The 19,441-nt window shown below is 39.3% G+C and overlaps 2 protein-coding genes across 2 annotated transcripts; both read right to left on the bottom strand.

The window, feature by feature from the left end:
• Positions 1–327: 327 nt before the first annotated feature.
• LOC119738479 (tauropine dehydrogenase-like) lies at positions 328–4,836 on the bottom strand. The gene is made up of 6 exons (XM_038213384.1): positions 4,781–4,836; positions 2,866–3,198; positions 2,612–2,757; positions 2,345–2,472; positions 1,087–1,263; positions 328–849 (listed from the first exon to the last, which is right to left on the bottom strand). The coding sequence occupies exons 1-6, from the start codon at positions 4,833–4,835 to the stop codon at positions 501–503; spliced, it is 1,188 nt and encodes a 395-aa protein (XP_038069312.1). The 5' UTR covers position 4,836; the 3' UTR covers positions 328–500.
• Positions 4,837–15,358: 10,522 nt separating this feature from the next.
• Positions 15,359–19,184, bottom strand: LOC119738681 (beta-microseminoprotein-like). The gene is made up of 4 exons (XM_038213599.1): positions 19,099–19,184; positions 16,594–16,677; positions 16,185–16,290; positions 15,359–15,691 (listed from the first exon to the last, which is right to left on the bottom strand). Exons 2-4 carry the CDS (start codon positions 16,670–16,672, stop codon positions 15,562–15,564), a joined length of 315 nt encoding a protein of 104 aa, XP_038069527.1. The 5' UTR covers positions 16,673–16,677; positions 19,099–19,184; the 3' UTR covers positions 15,359–15,561.
• Between the last annotated feature and the right edge of the window lie 257 nt (positions 19,185–19,441).

Raw genomic sequence — 19,441 nt, forward strand, 5'->3', positions numbered from 1 at the left:
GTTGATTAAAGGTTCTGTATGATTTGGTGTACAAGTAAAAACAGATCTTGTGAAGCATAATCCGAAAAGCGAAGTTAAATAGCAATCTTTGTGATTCTTGGATCTTTGCTTTGATTTACATTTGATTTACTAAAGAACTAGAACAATTTTCCGGAATTTTGTCCCGAAGTTAGCCTCATTGACCCATCTAGCATTGAGCGCCATTTTAAATGGGCTGCCGCAAGCGCATAGGCCGTGGTTGGCAACATATTTTTCCCAACAAAAGCCCCCATAACGCCCTTAATACATAGGGAAAAGGCATGTTTAGGAAAAAAATTGTAGCGTTGTTGATTGACACATTTTGTATTTTGAACAATCGAATAATATTTTGTTAATCTTTATTAACTATTCTTAACACGAAAACAAAGGAATGCCTGCACTAGGTATTAATTTGTACCATAAACGCGTGTGTATCAGATTGTGCCAGATTGTAAAACCTCAAGCTGCGCCCAATATGGCGTCTACAGTCGTGACTTGAACAAGTACCTCTGTGGAGCTCGCGTCATTCCAATATCCTTCCCTTTGATTTTACCATCGACTAAGAACTCTTTACCCATTAAGCCCTGGCCCCATATGATGAGTTTGTCGATATTCGGGGTATGAACGCCGACGATTTCAGCGATACCCCGGTGTACAACCAGGCCAAATGGAACGTCCTCCCAAATGTAACGGGACGTGAAGTCGGGACTCACACCGCCACCATCATTGTTGATGACGGGGTGACGCAAGCCTTCGAACGCTTTGTTGCTCTGCATCATCCGTAGGAGTGAGCTCTTGTCTTTGATGTCTTCGGGGTAGAACTCTAACATGCTGAAAATCAACGTTAGGTTACTATTATATCTGTTATTGAGTCTTTTTCAATGTCTTATTCCACAACTTCCAGTACATTTCACATATTCGGGACTTGCCACAACCAGGCGAGATTCAGATGCACCTAGGCATTATTGTGGGATACACAGCGTATACCAACTAACCTTGATATAAATCTATAGAATCATATAATCAATAATATGGAAAAGATAAAGGACACGGTAATATAATACTTACATATCAGAGATATGTTTGACATTGGACAAGTCGATATCAGCATTCTTGGCGGAGATGGCCGTGGCAATGGCTACAATCTCACCACTGACCCTCGAGAGCAGGTCCGCGGACGCTTGGTCCATGCCCTGGTAGAAGAGGGGGGCCTCTCTCACAGGCTTACCGTCCCAGTCATGCCATCTAAACAATTAGTGGACATTACTTTGAAAAAAACATTCTAAGAAAGAATTTACAAGTTGAAATTATCAAAATAGAAAAGCGTCCCTTACACCAGTGTCTTCAACCTATGGTTTTGCCCTAACGTCCGAAGGTTCGATAGTCCGAAGGTTCTTTAGTCCGAAGGGTCATCAGTCCGAAGTTTCGATAGTCCGAAGGTTCGATAGTCCGAAGGGCCCATTAGTCCGAAAATAGGATAAGGTTAATTAATCCGAAGGCTCAATAGTTCAAATAGACGATTGGGTGCGATAGTCCGAATCGACAATAAGATTCGATAGTCCAAATATGATAAGGTTCGATAGTCCGAATATACGGTAGGGTTCGATAGTCCGAATATACGGTAGGGTTCGATAGTCCGAATTGACAATAAAGTTCGATTGTCCAAATTGAAAATAAGGTAAGATAGTCCGAATTGAATAAGGTTTGATAGTCCGAATGGCAATACGGTTCGTCAATCTGACACTTGCATGGGACTATCGGACCTTACAGTTGATTCGGACTATCGGACCTGATTGTCGATTCGTGCTATCGGACCTTATTGTCAATTCCGAATAATGAACCTTTGGATTATTGAACCTTATTTCCGTTTCGGACTATTGAACCTTCGGACTGATTAACCTTATTCTAACTTCGGATTATCGAACCTTAGGATATTAAATGAAACTTCGGATAATTGAACCTTCGGATTAACGAACCTTCGGACTATTGCATCAAATGTTCGGATTAACGAACCTTATTTCATTTTCGGACTAACGAACCCCCTCTTAAGGAAAATGTGTGCATTCGGACTATCGAACCTTCGGAATAAAAAACCTTCGGACTATCGGGCGGCCCCCCCCCCCCCCGTTTTGACACGTTCATAGCAACAGTACAACTGTGACCTTCATCACAATGATATTTTGAGTGGACGTATATAGTAACATAAGCTATGACTGTTAGATTCACCAACAAATATGTTTGCATTTGTTGCAATCTTCTAGTTTATCTACATTGAAGAAAAAAAGACATTCGGGATCTTATACATACATGTCACCAATCAACTCACCTCCCATACATGATAGCAGAATGAATAATAGCATTGGTGTGGGTTAAGGTCATTCCTAGAAGGTCACCGTAGGCTGTGCATACTGGGCGGGGGCCAAGAGATTGCTGGATGGCTTTCAATGGGTCAACCTGTATATACATAACAATAACAAAAATACATTGTGATCACTGGCTGACAAGTCGCAATAAACGCATCAAATATGATCTGACTGATGTGCAGACTACTCAGTACAAATTCCAACAGCGCGCTGTCTTACATGTAGCTCACCTTTGGTTCCATACTGCCTTTCCTGATGGCACCAACGAAATTATCCTTGAAGCCAACGATGCCAACTCTCTTCCCATACTCCTTGATACGACAGTTCCATGGAAGAGTGTTGAAGTTGAACAATGTTATCCCCTTGGCTTTGTCCCCTGCACGAACAAAAATCATCAGTTGGTATCTTCAAAACAATATCATTATAGATTAGTTACCGGTGGTGTGGTATTTAAATTTTGAGAAAATCGCAATTTTCTACATACCCAAAATATTATAAGCTTGGAACTCCCAGCCAGCTGCACCAGGCATTCCTATGGCAACCATGCCTGGCTCCATATGAGGCTTCAATGCTTCCCAGTACTGCGCATGTGCAAACGCAGGAACAACAAACACGATGATGTCACTTCCTGGAACAGCTACTTTGGGGTCGTTGGTAATCAAGCCAGGTTTTGAAACAAACTGCTTTTCTTTTCCATCCTTGTCCGTGTAGTCGATCACGAGGTCTGAGCTTTCAAGAGCTTTACTCCAGCGTTCAGCCTCGTCTTGGAATAAGCTCATAACACGAACCTCATTTTCAGGGTTGCTGGCAGCGATACCTGGAAATTAATTTCCCGTCATCAATCATCATTGTTGAAACAGTACGGTATATGTCTATGCTGCTTAACGACCTATTCGTAATTTTGAACATGTATTTGGGGCGAGATGATTGAAATACAAATTTTTGAAAAGACGCAGAAACATTGTCTTCGTCAAATTACCTTACTAATATAAAGCCCACCGCACACGAGAGCTATCTGATGAGCAAAAAGTCATTCGAGGCCGTTTGCTCAGCACGTAGCTCACAAAATATCCCCGTGTGCGGTCAATTTTTGCTGCATGTTCTGCCTCGTGGGGCTGTGAGGCAAATATCTCCCCCGTTGGGTTTTTTTTTTTTTTTTTTTTGCCTTGCGAAGCGAAAAACTCACCCGTGTGCGGGCACACTGCGCTACGTGCTGAGGTAAACAAAATTAACTTGCCACTCTGTTCACGTGATTTCAAGAAGGCGGCCCCTACGAAATATTTTAGAGGACAAGCAGGTTGATTTATTGGCCAGATTATCCGTGTTTGTGCGATGTTCGGTCACCCGATTTCAAACATCAACCAGCTTGTCCTTTGAAATATAGTCGCTGACACACTCGCTGACACTTTCGTTGGGGGCCGCCATCTTGAAATCACGTACATGTACCTAATCGTATATGCATACAATGAACTGGCTAAGGGAAAGACAACAATTTTAGAGGACAAGATGGCGGGCTTTACAGTCCAAAATGTGTAAACTATGACAACATAACAATTAAGGTAGTAGATTTGAAATATGTCTATTTATAATGTTCGCTTTTCGCCATATACGATTAGGTACATGTACGTGATTGCAATATTTATTTGAATTCATTTTAAAATTTAAATAGCATATTTGAAAATTGGTTGTTCGCCGTGTTTGTCTCGTATCTGAAATTACTCTTTAAAAACTGAAAAGAAACTAGTTTCTAACTGTGGTTTATAAATCCTATCTTTTGGGAAATACAACCCCTTCTTCATGGCAAGTTCCAACTGAGCCTTTGAATGAGGGTTATTCAATGAATACAATGTAGGGGAAGGTTGCATAAAAGACCCATAAAAGATAAATAGAACAGACATCGATATAGTATAATTACATGCAGGCATTTTGATTTCGTTAGTAAAATGCGTATAATTTTGTATTTTCCGTACACTTTATATTGAATTACCCTACTTCCAAGGCTCATTCGGCACCTGTTCCTGGAGAAGGTGGTTGTATTTATCTCCCAAAAGCTAGGATTAATAAACCACAGTTCTTCTCAGTCCAAAAAAAATGGTGTCATTTCATGTTTTAAATTGATTTCATCCATAAAATCCCATGTATGTAATCCATTCAATTTAAAAGGAATAGTGGTAAATCACAACAATTCCAGCAGTGGTCCAGTCACGAGTGTAGGAAAACAAAATGAGGGCAGCGAGGACAGATGTACCACGGCTAAATATTTGTCTTATTGGGGTTTAAACGAAGCGGATCAAAACTTTTGAATCAAAACGGCTAATTGTTCATGTTTCTACAATCAGAATCGATCCCCATCGCGAAAGAGAGAGAGAGAAGGGGGAGGAGGCGGGGGTGTTACTTACCTGCGAGCACGTGGGCACCATTTCCTCCACCAAGAATCAGCACTTTCAGAGGCATATCTAAAACAAAGAACGCAGGTATCAGCTAGGATGAGTTGTGAGCTAAACTTACACAATGCAGGATTGAAACGTTTCATTTGCTATTGGGAGATTAAATTTGGCATGTATGACAATGTCTAAGATTAAACAAGTGCAATTTATTTAATCATTAATATTCTACCTCAACATTTGAATGAATAGAATAGAACAGAAAACATTTTCCTAATCCATCAAGGAAATCCATTTGCTCACCGGTTCGGAACAATAAATAATGAGTAGTTTACAATCAAAGTTATACAATTTTACAAAACACTACAAATTACAATATTATGAATTATAAAGTTTGCGAAATCTCTTCTTGGAAGAAGTGTGGTTCTGAAAAGAACCGGTTGGTTGAGTGTAGAACTCGACGTTTCGGACAGTGTGCTCTGTCCGTCCTCAGGAGGTTGAGTGATGAGATGTGGAAGATGCTGGAGCTTTTTGGAGAAGAGATTTTTTTCCACATGGTGTTACCCGCAAAACTCACTTTATAATTTATTTCATCCGACATGCAAAGCTTCAAGTCATATATAACAATATTACGATTAAGGTTATACAATACTGAATATAATCAATATCATACATATATACATGTATTCGTGTATGATATTGATATGCCGAGTCTATATACTACCCTTGGATATGGTTCACTGTATGTGTATCACTGTTTATCTCCGATTAATTAACTTGAAATTGCATGACTTAGTTCGTAGACGTACTGTGCACTAGGTGTAACAGAAATATATTACCCATAGTGTAGAGTATATGATGCACACAGTATAGGGTGAGTCAGAATGATCTGGACCCAAGTTCACTAATTCTTTTGTGGCAAATGGAGTATATTGAGAAAAAATTGACTGTTTCATATAAATGGTCATTACCTTGTTTTCCTCAGGAATTTTGAATTTTTCAAATGAGTGGCTGTGGTGAGGATTTACGCCATTTTCATTCAAATGGCTCATTTTCCAGTTTGCACACGGAATTGGGTTTGCTTTTTTTTTTTTTTTTGACAATAACTTCAATGAGTCAGTCACCATGACTACGTTTACATTTGTTATTACACACACACATCAGCATACGATTTCAAGAAATTTGTTGAACCATGGAACCGTGGTCACTTTTTAGCGTGTGTTCATTGCTAGCGCTTTTCTTCGAAATGGTACAATGGACATACTCGAAACATTCACCAAATATGCCCAAAATACCAGCCTATAACATATCTGATTTTCACTTGTTTTGATAATTGATACATATTTTTAATATCTTCCTCGATTTGGGTCCAAACCATTGTGACTCACCCTGTACATGTATACAGGTTTGAGCTACTTGCAGGAAGCATATGATCTACATGCACATGTAGGTACTATACTAGGCCAGAATTATAGCATGCACGTTGCTCCACCAGACCTGAATCAAATTATAATGATATATAAGCCCAAACAGAACACTTGAGCCATCGAGTTTGTGTATATAATTTTTCTCCATGTGGATGAAATTCAATACTGTTTGGTATAAATATCTAAAACTAGAAACTGCATACACAAATAAAATATTTTTTTGAATTGCATACCATCTGCAAAAGTTGTGAGCAGTCAGACTTGAACCTTGAATTTGTATTGTTAATTTTTGCCATTTTGTCGAAATGTTGTCTCTGAAGACATTCGAAGTTTTCATAAAGATTAAGATGAACCAATACTTTAAATTTGTGAATTGGAACAACATGGCTGATTGATAGGGGGGAATTTAAGGGTTACATTTCCATTAATTACAGCTTTTAACCAGCTACTCTTTGTTTACATGATCCTAGGAAGTCTTTAAAACAATAGATTTGTTCAGAACATAAAAAATGCATTGTAAAACAGGTCTTTAAGGTTAATATTAAAAGAAAACTGGGAACAGATATAGGTGGAAAATGTCTCTAGCAATTAACTTATGCAGATGAATGTAATATTTTGGGCTTTTTAAGATGGCGTTTTGTTCCAGTATATCATGCAACTGTGATGTTGTGTAGAATACAGTCACTTGCATAAAATATGTTGTAACCAATTACCCCCCCCCCCCAAAAAAAAGTATATAAAATAACTGTCATTGACTGAAATACTCACATATGACACACATTTATCGTTTGGTTGTAGTATTTACCAAGTCAGAAGTACTGTGGCTGTGTAAAAGCATCACTATTCAGAGCACATTCATGAGAATTGAGCGAACATTCTGCAAAATACCAATTCAAGTGTGAACCCGCATTGCATTTTGAGATGGTATACAACTAAAAAACTATTCCTTTTGTACAGTATGCATTTGATGCCTTTTAAAGACGGTGTCTCGTGGAGCTTTTTGGTCTGTAAAGCAGTCGGAGGATTTAGCCTTGAGTAAGGACACACATGCAGACCCTACACCATAAACCACTGTTTTATCAATCAACAGTCAGATCAAATAATTGACCACACAGTCCCCAGTGGTCAGCCTGGCTACTGCCAGCCACTGGTCGTAAACTTAATGGTTCCCATATGGATGGGCTGGGAGCTGAGGTTTCTTATATATAACTTATCCATATAACAATACACGTAGTCTGGCACAGCAGAGGTATTTGTGGACGTTCTGAAATGTGATCCTATTTCTTTGTGGATCTACTTGTCGGAAAGTTTTTTGGAACACTATAAAGACGGAGAATTAGTTTTTCCTTCCTAGGGTTTACCACACTCATCCACAAACTGTCCCCGATTATGTTTTAAACAATCATGCTCAACAAGGCAAGGGCAAATTCACCGAATTTTTTGGACTGTTCAGACTGGGGGAGGGGGGCATTTTATCTGCGAATCAAAGAGTCTGGTTTATTTGGTGTGATGAATGCTATTCATATACAAGATAATTAAAAGCGTATATAGGGCCTATGTACATTTCTATTATTTTCTTGTTATAACTGTCCCGATTGATATTGAGCAACGTGCAAATGTTAATTGTCATGTAATTGTGGTACTTGATTTAATCATTGATCTTATCGGTAAGATTGAAATACGAAATCTACACCGCAGTTGGGATTTACCCACATTGAGTGATTTTGTCCATGGGGTATGATTTGACCACACTGAAATTAATTCAAGCCATATTTCTATCGACTACATTATATGTGCATTATTTTAGGCATGACCATGTTAACCGGTTGTGGATGTAAGACACCATGTGCCCACAGGCATAACCCAGGTGAAAATTCCAGTTGAAACCAGTTGAACTGGTTTCAACTGGTTTCAACTGATCCCAGTTGAACTGGGAATTGGTGACTGGTTTTAACTGGTTTTAACTGGTATTAACTGGTTCAACTGGTATGAACTGGTTTAACTGGTATGAACTGGGCAACTGGTTTAACTGGTTTCTAACTGGGCAACTGGTTGAACTGGTTTCTAACTGGTTTCAAACTGGTATGAACTGGGCAACTGGTGTAACTGGTTTCTAACTGGGCCACTGGTTGAACTGGTTTCTAACTGGTTTCAACTGGTGCCAAACCAGTTTAACTGGTATGACCTGGGCAACTGGTGTAACTGGTTTCTAACTGGGCCACTAGTTGAACTGGTTTCTAACTGGTTTCAACTGGTGCCAAACCAGTTTAACTGGTATGAACTGGGCAACTGGTGTAACTGGTTTTTCAACTGGTTAACTGGTATGAACTGGTTTAACTGGTATGAAGTTTCCAACTGGTTCAACTGGTTTCCAACTGGTTTAACTGGTGAACATGGTTTCCAACTGGTTTCCAACTGGTTCACAAATGACATGAGCTGTTGCCAACTGGTTTGGAACTGTGAAGTCGTTTTAAATTGGTCTGTAGTTGGCATCAAACTGTCGTTAGCGGGTTGAAATGGTCTTGAACAGTCGGGCTGAGGTCTGTGGGTTGCTTCAAAGGCGAATACATGTAGTTTGTTGAATATATCCAGAAACATATTTTGTAATTGATAATAAAGAGTGATTATCCGGAAACAAGTATTACAAACGAGACAAAGGGGAGCAAAATGTTTTGGCAAATACTATACGTTGTATCTATTCGACACTATTTACAAAATGTGTATAATCATAATCAATGAAATATTATAATTGGCTTTTCAAATAAATAGATGCAGAAGTCTTGAACCATGAAAAACTATCAAGATGGTGGTGGAAGTTATTTTACACTTGATTTTTACAAGATTTTTTTTTATGGCTAGATGATTTTCCACAATCCAACTTACATGTAATTGAGGATAAAAGAGGGAAGGTTTTGGTTTGAGTTTAATGCCTCTCGCTTCATAATTAGGCCACAATCCACGCTAAAACAGTAAAGCTAGCCTATTCGTTTAAATTATGAAACTCGTCTCAATCTCGGTGAGTAAATTTACAGGAAACTTCAATGGCTTGATAAATCCAGGGCAATTAACATTCAGTCTCAGATCATCATCATATTGACAAAAATGGAGAAATGTACAGACCTGGGGAAACAGGTCCTGGAAGCACAGAACTTTCATGTACTGGTCAAGTTTTATCGAATCAAAGATGAAAAACATCAAAGCTGTAACATTGAAGCCTTGCAGAAATAACGTCACTGTTTTGATATCCAGTTCGCGTGCTTCAAATCGTCGCTTTGCTCACGAAGTGACAAAAACCTCGAAAATCGATAATTATTCGATTTTGAGTTTTACTGGCCATTTTATTATAGTTGTCTCAAGGAACAATTTCACCAAGTTTCAAGGCAAAATCTTGTTAACTTTCTGAATTATTGTAAACAAACAATTGACAAAAAGCCTGAAATCGGACATTTTCATTTTTACGAAGTGTAAAAAAGTGTAAAATGTTCTCACGAAGTGACAAAAAGTCACCTCGTGAGCAGGGCCGGAGGAATTATACATTGGTTTACACGCGGCGGGATGGGAGCATACACGCGCGTGCGAACGATGTTGAAAAAGAACAGACGCGCGCGTGCTCACCCATCGTATGACGCGCAAAAGTAACAAAATGTCGTCAAAAGTACAAATAAGTAAAGCCTCCGCGATTCATGTTCCCACGAAGTGACAAAGAGTCACCTCGTGAGCAGGGCCAGGCCAGAACACAGAAATTATACAATGGTCTACACGCGGCAGGATGGGAGCATACACACGCGCGCGAACGATGTTGAAAAAGAACACACGCGCCCTCGCTCAACTGTCGTGACGCGCAAAATTAACAAGTTTGTTGCGTAGAAAAAAGTACAAAATAAGTAAAGCCTCCGCGATTCATGATCCCACGAAGTGACAAAAACTGTGTACAAAGTAATTGGTAAAATATGGTACCCAAAATATTGAAGTTCTCACGAAGTGCAAAAAAAGTTTTATTAATGAATTACTGTTTAATATCTAACTATTTCTAACAAACAACTATGAATTAACAAAGAGCAAATCATATCCTATCGGACAATGCAAAAACTGTCGAATTCTGTTACTGCAAAGTGGTCGAAAATGTCTTTTGAAAAAATGAACAACTTCAAATGCGATTATCTCAGAATGAACTTTTGTCAAATTTGGAGGTTTTTGTCACTTCGTGAGCAAAGCGACGAAATGGTTTTAACAATTACACTCCGATTCACTTAATTTGCTGCAGATTGTTCCTATATATACGCGCTTCTCCAGTGTCTCCTGAACCTTTTCCCGTCACTGTCGCGCCCGTCTCTGTTGCAAAACTGCTCTCCTCACGTGTCGATTGACTGTTCCATTGTGTCCATGGCTCCCTGACATTGAGAACAAACCGAAAACAAATTAAAAGTAAGAAAAGCAAAACCTCCAAAAAACCCTCAAGAACAAAGATGGTCTGGGCTGAATAAGACAGCTCTAGTTGTACTTTCAGAAACCACCACTTTGTCAGGATTTTGCTTTTAATAAGTTCAGTCTTAACATTATTAAAAGTAACCTGATTATAACTTCTGCAATGCCGAAGAAATTGTGATCCGCAATTAATTTGTATCCTTATACCACCGAATATTTCATTTACTTTGCTTTATGCAATACTTTCCTGATCCCTGAAATTATTAAAGGTGTGCTGTTTCTTGCATTTTATGGGAATACGACAGAATTAACCAGGAGTCCAAACTCATATATTCCTCATTGTGACTGCTTCGAGTATTATGTAGGACTAGTCGTGCTAGTAAATGTACAAAATGTATAATACTTGGATATGACTATGAGCTTAATTTTCTCACCAGCATGGCCAGCTGATCACAAACAAAGCTTATAAGCATGTTAAGCAAATAATGATATCAAACATAAAATGTAGTACAAATGTGACAGAATCTATTCTGTACAAGATACGAATAAAAAAAAGCTGGGTACAAACTTACCAGTAAGGCCTACAACAAACTGTAGGTTTGAAAGAGCAGGGCTCCAGAAACGAAAGGTTCTGTCCAAACTATCTCCCATTCGGCAAAGACCATGGTGCTGCAGGAATAACTCTGACTAATAAGCTGTATATTTTTGTGTGATGCTTTTGGACGCGGATTTGGAACTGAATACAATACAGATAATCAGTGTTTTTTTTTCGAGAAGACGATGTACATTTGTGCCTGCTCCGTCTTTAACAATTTTGAATGAGTAGTAGAACTGAACTGCATGCAGGCTAGCGCAATGTGGCCTAACGGTTTTTCTGGTTGAGGCAAGGTCTTGAATCCCGGGACATACCGTTATTTCGTTTTACCGTTTTGGATTTCCTCAAACAGTAAACGCATTGTTGACCGTTTTTTCGTTTTACAGTTTTGTAAAACGGTCGAACGGTATTAGGTCACAAAAAAACAATGACCTTTTTGTTGTTTTTCTTAATTGTAAAAAGCGATAAACGGTTAGTTGCTTTATTTCAGAGTGTTGTTTTACAAGAACATGACAATGAAAAAACGGTCAGAAGTCCTGTCGACCATTTTTTAGGTTTGTCAATCAAGCAATATAGTACCTTGGAATTTTAACGTGTCCTTGGGATGGAGTCACTGCCTGGGAATTCCGAAAAGTGGGGCAACCATGTCACAAGGAGTCTGGCTTGCCAGAATACTATCGTCATTTGACCGTTGACAACCAGTGGCCCTCCTTACATTTATGTCGCTCTCACAACAAAATTTCCGTATATTGGCTATTGAAGAGCCGCGCCTAACTCCAATTTCCTATAACTTATCTGAAACTTCTTTAACGTCTTTCCCTGCTGTATTCACTCCGAAATTTCCCTCTTGAAATTTTCAAGCGCCATTTTTGCTTGCAATACAAGTTTTAAGCCCCACCAACTAATAAAAATCGAAGTAGATGTGGGACAGGGTCACGCCAAGAATCACACCACGCACTGATATTATACCGATAACTACCGTAACACGTGCACGCGGTAGTCGGTATGGTCCCGGTCCCCCAGTCCTCCACCTCCCTTGCCCACCGCCACAAAATGCGCCACTGACTGTTAACTATATACTGATGATCGTGGGACTGCATAGGAAATAAGGGTTTTTTTACTTGTTTGCGTTATCCCCGCATTTTCCACTGCATGGGGATTTTCTAAGTTTTATTTCAAAAAAATTTTATACGATTTTGGATAAATTTTGATGTGTTTTGTTAAATTTTAACTTATATTCAAACTGTATCATCATTGTGTGGAAAATGCAAATAAATCAAATCAAATCAAATTAAATCATGTGTATGTATATGCATAATGGTGATGTAGTTATGCAATGAGGGTCCCAAATATTCGGAGTAGGGTCAAGGTTTGAACTTGGTGGTACCATAATGGTTCAGCCATGTTAATCACCGTGGAAGACGCGTCAACATGTACCCCTGCACATAAAATTCATCCTGGAATAGGACTATTTTCTGAAAAGTTAGACTCGGAAAGTGTGTATAGAACAGTGTAGCAACGTTTGCGTAATGATGCACTGTAATAAGAAAACATCTTTTTTTGGTTTGTTCATTGTTCTGAAAACCTGCAGCACTTGATGATGAATCAAACTCCGATTGGGTACCAACTCAAAAGATGGGTCACAATCGTCAAGATTTTGTTTTGTTTTCCAGAGCAATAATAACCTCACACATTAAAGAAACTGTGCCATAACTTTCATGTTCACTTCTTTTCAGTTCTATATTTGTATTTAAGTCATTCCATGTTGTGAGAAACTTTCATTTGTAAGGGTTTCTTTCTTATTGGAAATTGTGAGTGGTTCAAGTATTGTAGTGTTTCAGTTTACCTCAGCATGTTTGTAATACTAAATGCAGCATTTGTTTTAGGTTCATGTCCATTAAAAATTTCCCATAGAGTCAAGAAAAATATAGCCAAAAACGACTTTTTACCCAACCACCCCTCCCCATAAATCCCCATAATGGCTTAGAAATAGGTATTGCATTGACAGTATAAACCCTTAGTAGGAAACCCCTCCCCCACCCCCACCCCCTCTCCCAAAAAGGACGCCTGATTTGTGACGAAGTCTTTTGATAATGTGTTTACACTTGAAACATACTTCGAAAACTCCCTGTTTCGAAAAGACAGTACAGGTAACCAGTTAATTATGTAGTCAGGCACCTTTACTCCGCCTTTACTTAGTACATTATATTGCCCGTGTGGAGCAGGGTACTTGACATACGAAACTGCCCGTGTGCTGAGTGTTGCGGCGCGTGATTAGTCAAAATGCGAGGTCGTTTGGGGATTTGACTAATGAGGACTGCGTACGCATGACATCGTATGTCATACACGTGCTTTCCAGCGGTGTCATTTTCGTGAGCTGGGCACCCGGAATAAACATCATTTTTGTGTGCTCCGACTACCTCGGATATTCAAGAGAACCATAGTTATAAAATAAAGGCAACTTAATAATGTAGCTTTTCATCAAATTGTCAACACATTCTGCCCAACTTCGTTTAGTATATGGGAAAAAAGGACAATTTTCACCGACCATAAATTCACTACAACAACGGTCATATTTCCTTCCCCATATTTCACAAAATAGTCGCTTAAAAACTTAATTAATATCATTTAAACAATTGGGCTATACCAGTTAAAAATTTTATTTCATATAAAATTTTACTTTTAAGGACACGTTAAGCGGAAAATGAATTTCATAAATTGATCTCAAGTGTGTTCGTGCATATACGCTGCAAATAAACGAAAACACCGTAGGGCATGCTGCGCGCTGGCTGAATACCCATCTGAAATTCAAGTATTTGTCAGTACCCAGTTCTTTGTACACAAGATGAGAGTTCACAAGGCAGCCATCCGTAAGAAGAGTTTCTTGTACCATCTGATGGACCTCCTGACCGAGCGGTGAGATGAGGCAAGTTGGTCTTCATTCCTCCGTCGTAGTCGATGATGCTATGGGGTCTCTCTATGGGCTTGTCGTTCGGATCACGCAGCAGCTTCCCCGAGTCCCCCATTGCAGCCGTACGTCTGGGGCGATAATTAACGCACTCGACTATCTGTTGAGTTCGTCGGGGAAGACATGATCGCAGTACATCGGATAACTGCGCCTTTACGTACATTGTACTTCGGGGCCAGTTTCGCAGAACCAGTTTAAGCACCTCCAATTTTCTGCTAAACACAGCAATTATTTACTTAGCACTAACCATAATGTCACGGAAAGAATGTTGCTCCATCGGCTGTGTGAAGCAATTAGCTTACCATATTATATGTGAGATGGGAAGATATCGACTCAAAAAGGGACACACAATAGAGACAGGTTGGAATAGTAAATTTAGACCAAGCTATTTATTTGTTCATGTTCTGTTTGCATTTTGACAATCGCTTGAAATTAATCTAAATGAAAGCCATAGTTTATTTATTTCCATAGATTGATTTGAATTTGTAAAAAATAAACAACGAAAAAACACGTAACATGTTAATTTCCGGTGACCTATTCCCAAAATTCTTTGCGACGCATGTGTTTCCTTTAGGCCTATAAGGGATAAGCCGACCGAGTAAAAAAAAATAGCTTCTCGTCCGGGATTTTCGAAATAATGAAGGAGGCGGGCGCTGCTTCCCGAGATGGCGGATTTTCCAAGATGGCTTCTTCCTTTTTCTCTACTCTTTTGTGTCCAAAGGAGATGTAACTCATTCTACATAGCTACCATTTTGTTGAAAACAAATAGAAGACAATATAAATGTATTTGTAAAATATATTGCAAATAATTATATGAATTTAAAAAAAACAAGGCGGGCAGGAAAAAAGGAACAGGGCGGGGACGAGAAACTGGTTTATTTTTTTACTTGGCCTTAGTAATAACCAGCACGTGATGATGTGGATGGGCGACTCTTTCTACTAAATTTGGTTGATTTCCACTTGAACGATAACTAATATATTACTCAAATCGTGGGCAGTGTGGCCTATAGTGTTTAGGGTTCGTGACTCTGACTCATGATCAGAGGCTCAGGGGTTCGAATCCAGCTGCTGGTCATATGCTGTGTCCTTGGGCAAGCCACCTCACCCCTCTTGCCTCTCTCCACCCAGGAGTATAAATGGGTACCGGCATTAGCTGGGAAGTAACCTTCGATGGACTAGCATCCCATCCATAGAAATATTCTCATTCGTTTCATGCCAAGGAAACCGGAGATGAACGCCGGCCTGATGGGTCACATTGGCTCGACGGTGACAGATGTCACTCTTACTTACATAAAGCACTCTTTAAAAACAAAGACAGCGTTCTTTTTTTGTAGGTTTTTAAGCATCTAAAGCTGATATTCTATAGCTGCTGTGTCTTATCTTAACCCGACCAGGCGTTGACGGGGCATTCCCGCCTTGGGTTCCTCCGTTTCACCACTTTGTATGTACACGCGTCCTCGTCTAGTGTCCTGACGCACTTTTTGTGGTTATAACCGACTGGGATTGGGACGCTGAAAGAACAAACAAAAATCAGTCAAAGGTAACACAGAAAAGATTCACCGCCTTGCAGTATGAAAGATTAAGAAATGTCATCCCCGTTGATTGACAAACGGACCAACAGACCAATAAAACATTTTGGCGGCCGGGCTTTCTCATCCCGACATGAGCCAATCACGTTGCAACCTGATGCTCAGGTCAAACATTTGTTTGTTATTCTTCATTAATTCAGACAGCACAATGTTTTCATATATTATTCAATTCAATTTGAATTTAACATCCATACTCATGGCCGTTACATGGTTCTGATCCCCGTAAAAACAAAGTATTATAGAAAACAAAATCAACCACACGTAAAAGTCCTATACCTGGCGGCTCGGAGTTGCCAATGACCTTTATACGCGAGGCTTGCACGGTCTAATAGCCATGTACAGAACTGTGTATAGCTTTCCATGAAAAAGCTAGATGGTAAAAAGAAAAATCATTTGATTCCAAAAGAAATCTTACTTGAAGCAGCAGCTGACTGATTTACCACTGCTCATGCAAGTGCAGTCGTAACACTTTGTCGAAGCACCAGGAATCTCGCCATAAAATGGGCCTGGTTCGCACTTCACTGAAAATAAGAACATAAAGATGACATTTTGACCCTCAAGGTGTCGATGAGTGAAAATGTAGTTCAAGTGAAGACTAGATTTTAAGTGACTTGCACAACGCCGCGCAGACTAGCTTAAGTATATAAATAAACTCTTGGTGGCAGCACAAGATGTATTTTCCATTGCGCATGCTCACGATGTAAGCATTTGTTTCCGTTTTGGTCCAAAAATATAATTTGATGATGCATTATAATTATCTTCATTAATCAATGTTCATAAACCATAAAGTTGTCCACAGCGTTCTAAATAATGTAGTGATTTACTTTTAGCGAAGTAGCACGACGCATTGGCTCCTGCCACGAGAAGCATGGTGCACACGATGACCACACCTAGCTTCGCCATTACACCTGAAACAAACAGATACAAAAACATGACACCAATTCAGTTTATCGTGAAGAATCGTACTATCTAAAAAAGTACGGCTCCCACTTCGCTTTGCAGGCCAGAGAGGGTCAGGCTAGACCATTTTCTACCTGTTTTCAAGGGCGGATCCAGAACCAAAACTGGGGGGCATTGTTTTAAGAAGGGGAAGGGGATAAAGAATTAGGTATCGTGCGAAATTCCACCTTGTAATATTGAAACTAAAAGGTATGTGTGGCTCATGGCTTGTGAGGGAGATAGGCAACGTTTTAATTTAAATTTATAAATACCTACGACAGTTAACCCATTCCTATTCGTCGAGAACCCGTTACGTGGCCGGTTTTAAACGGTTGTAAAAGACCGGCTGGCAGGTCTTAAAACTTTTCCAGTGTCACATGAAATTTGCACTCCTATGAATATTATATTATGAATATATTTTGGCTTTACCATAATATAGCTAGAGGGGTGTTTCGAAAATCATGAAGTAAAATTGTTGAACAAAATCGTTGGAAATATATAATTTTCACTTGTTTGACTTCTGGACCGAAAAGGTTAGATTTTTCGGCTCGAGTAATTATCAGCATCCAGACTCCAACCGGTCTTAAACAGAGTGTTTAAAACCGGCCAAGCCTTTGTTCCCTTATTAAAAATCGTTTGGGGGATGGCCGTCCACACACCACACAAATATTGGAATTTGTATCCTTGTGAAGTCATGTCTTTGTTCTCCTGTACTAAAATTTTAAAGTTTGAAAGGGTAGTTACAAAATGCTCCTAAAATTTCCTGTGCTGAATTTCGGACTTAATATCCCTTAGGCCAAAAAAAGTCTCCGGTTTCTGGTATGCGCGTGCGTCGCCTTAGCCATGCGCGTCGGCAATTTTTTTTTTTTTTTCCAATGTAAGGTGATGTCTCAAAACCGCCAAACTCTCTGTTTTGACTGGAATCCTGCTGCTGCACAATTTTGACGTGTTTTTAGAGGGGGGTTACGATCGAGTATAAGCTTAATGTGGCCTCTCTGGATTCCCATATATTTTGCACTAAATTTAGTTGGGCACCATTTGCAGACTGTGTTGTAATGTTGTAATTTTGTAATTTTGCGTCTGGAAGCCAGACTGACGGAGCGATGGTTGTGTATCTGGAACCTGTAAACACTTTTAATTAGCTCAATATGCTTCTCAAGCCTTATGACCTTACTGAGGTCACCTCAAGCTGCACTCTGATGATATTTTGAGAGTTTTAAAGGGGATCGACTCGTCAGCTGCAACATCAGCCGAAATTTGAAGAGAAAAAAGTCAATCCCGGGATTTTATAGGACTTGAAATTCAAAAACTATCAAGTGAGGAAACGGGATAAAATTGATGTTTTCTGGGAAAGTAATTACATTGGGGAGTTCTTTCATTAAGGGGAGGAATTTCGGGGATTCAGTAATGCAATTTTTATGAGCATATAGCGAGGAACATGTGGCGTCGGTTTACACCTGACCGAGTTCGCCCACTAAAGCCGGCGATGCGCAAAACAAATTAAACACAGTTCATTGATTTAAATGGTTATGTTGGAATTCATTATTACACCGGTTGTTCACATAATATCAACATCCTCTGAACCTTCATTTTCAGGACGTGAACGGCACTTCACTTCAGCAATTATTTGAGATGATTTTGATTAATTTTTTTAAAATGGTTAAGAAATATGTGTGAATAATTGTCTCTTATATAAACAGAGCTGGAGACCTACCCTCATATTACAAAGACGGTAAATGATCTCCTCGACTTGTTGTTTCATTGGTCGCTAGGTACAGTTATATGATTCATATGTGAAAATAATTCCTGCTTATGTAGCAGAAAATTCCGTGCTTACGGTTAGCGTTTTTCACGGGTTAGCGATGAATTTTGGCTTATGCACATAGCCCTTTGCGTATCCCGTAACTGAGGATTCTTTACTTACATGGTTAGCATAGAATTTACAGAGATCAGTGCTGAGTGGTGCTAAATGTAACAGAATTCTGCCCCTACGGTCACATTAAATACTAGCAGCGCTAAGAACTGTTTTTTTTTCGCTAACCCAGTAAGCACAGAATCCTTTAGTTACAAGACGTAACGTCTAAAATGGGGGGAAAGGTATCGTACTCAGTAGCCTTTGTACAATAATTAAAGTACGACGTTCTTACTATTTTTTTCTAAGTTTTAGACATTAAAATACATATAGGCAAACCCCCGCAAACCTTGCATTTGGATTCTTTGTCTCGACAATTAGGCCTATACTTCCAATCTTAAAAATATCCTACAATTTCTTTTAAAAATCAAATGCAAAGCAAAAGAAAATTTGCTTCTTAAAAAAAAAAAATTGGTAGTTTTTTTTATACACAACAGAACAGATTTATTGCAATCACTATCATGTACCAGTGCCTTACCTTTTGTTGAAATCAGATGATGTCCAAATATATCAGCCAAAAAAAAAGCTCGGCAGCTATGTTTCAGTTCGTCCTCCTTGTCCGCTTCCTACTCTATCTGTTCATGCATAAACCACCAACGACACCTTTATATATGACACATCCGTCACATGATCAAATTTGTTAATCTTTTTTTTTATATTAATGAAACCAAAGTTCGGTGTCACAATTAAGGCAACATTGCAGTCTGGTCCCACGGGATTAAACAGTCACGCCAGGGCGCCCTCGCGTGAACTCGTGTATCCCAGCGATGCAGACGTAAACTCAACGACAGATGTTGCTCTATGCTCTCACAAGATTTTTC

This window comes from Patiria miniata, unplaced genomic scaffold (assembly GCF_015706575.1).
Source record: "Patiria miniata isolate m_02_andy unplaced genomic scaffold, ASM1570657v1 HiC_scaffold_3, whole genome shotgun sequence".
Classification (NCBI taxonomy): domain Eukaryota; kingdom Metazoa; phylum Echinodermata; class Asteroidea; order Valvatida; family Asterinidae; genus Patiria; species Patiria miniata.

Bases quoted from the DNA above. Each gene is read 5' to 3' on its own strand.
- LOC119738479 (XM_038213384.1), bottom strand. From the start codon at position 4,835: ATGCCTCTGAAAGTGCTGATTCTTGGTGGAGGAAATGGTGCCCACGTG. The intron at 3,199-4,780 runs GTAAGTAACACC...ATTAATTTCCAG, and splicing joins TGGTGCCCACGTGCTCGCAG to GTATCGCTGCCAGCAACCCT. The intron at 2,473-2,611 runs GTGAGCTACATG...ATGTATATACAG, and splicing joins AAGGCAGTATGGAACCAAAG to GTTGACCCATTGAAAGCCAT.
- LOC119738681 (XM_038213599.1), bottom strand. From the start codon at position 16,672: ATGGCGAAGCTAGGTGTGGTCATCGTGTGCACCATGCTTCTCGTGGCA. The intron at 16,291-16,593 runs GTAAATCACTAC...TCTTATTTTCAG, and splicing joins GTCGTGCTACTTCGCTAAAA to TGAAGTGCGAACCAGGCCCA. The intron at 15,692-16,184 runs GTAAGATTTCTT...TTGTTCTTTCAG, and splicing joins TCAGTCAGCTGCTGCTTCAA to CGTCCCAATCCCAGTCGGTT.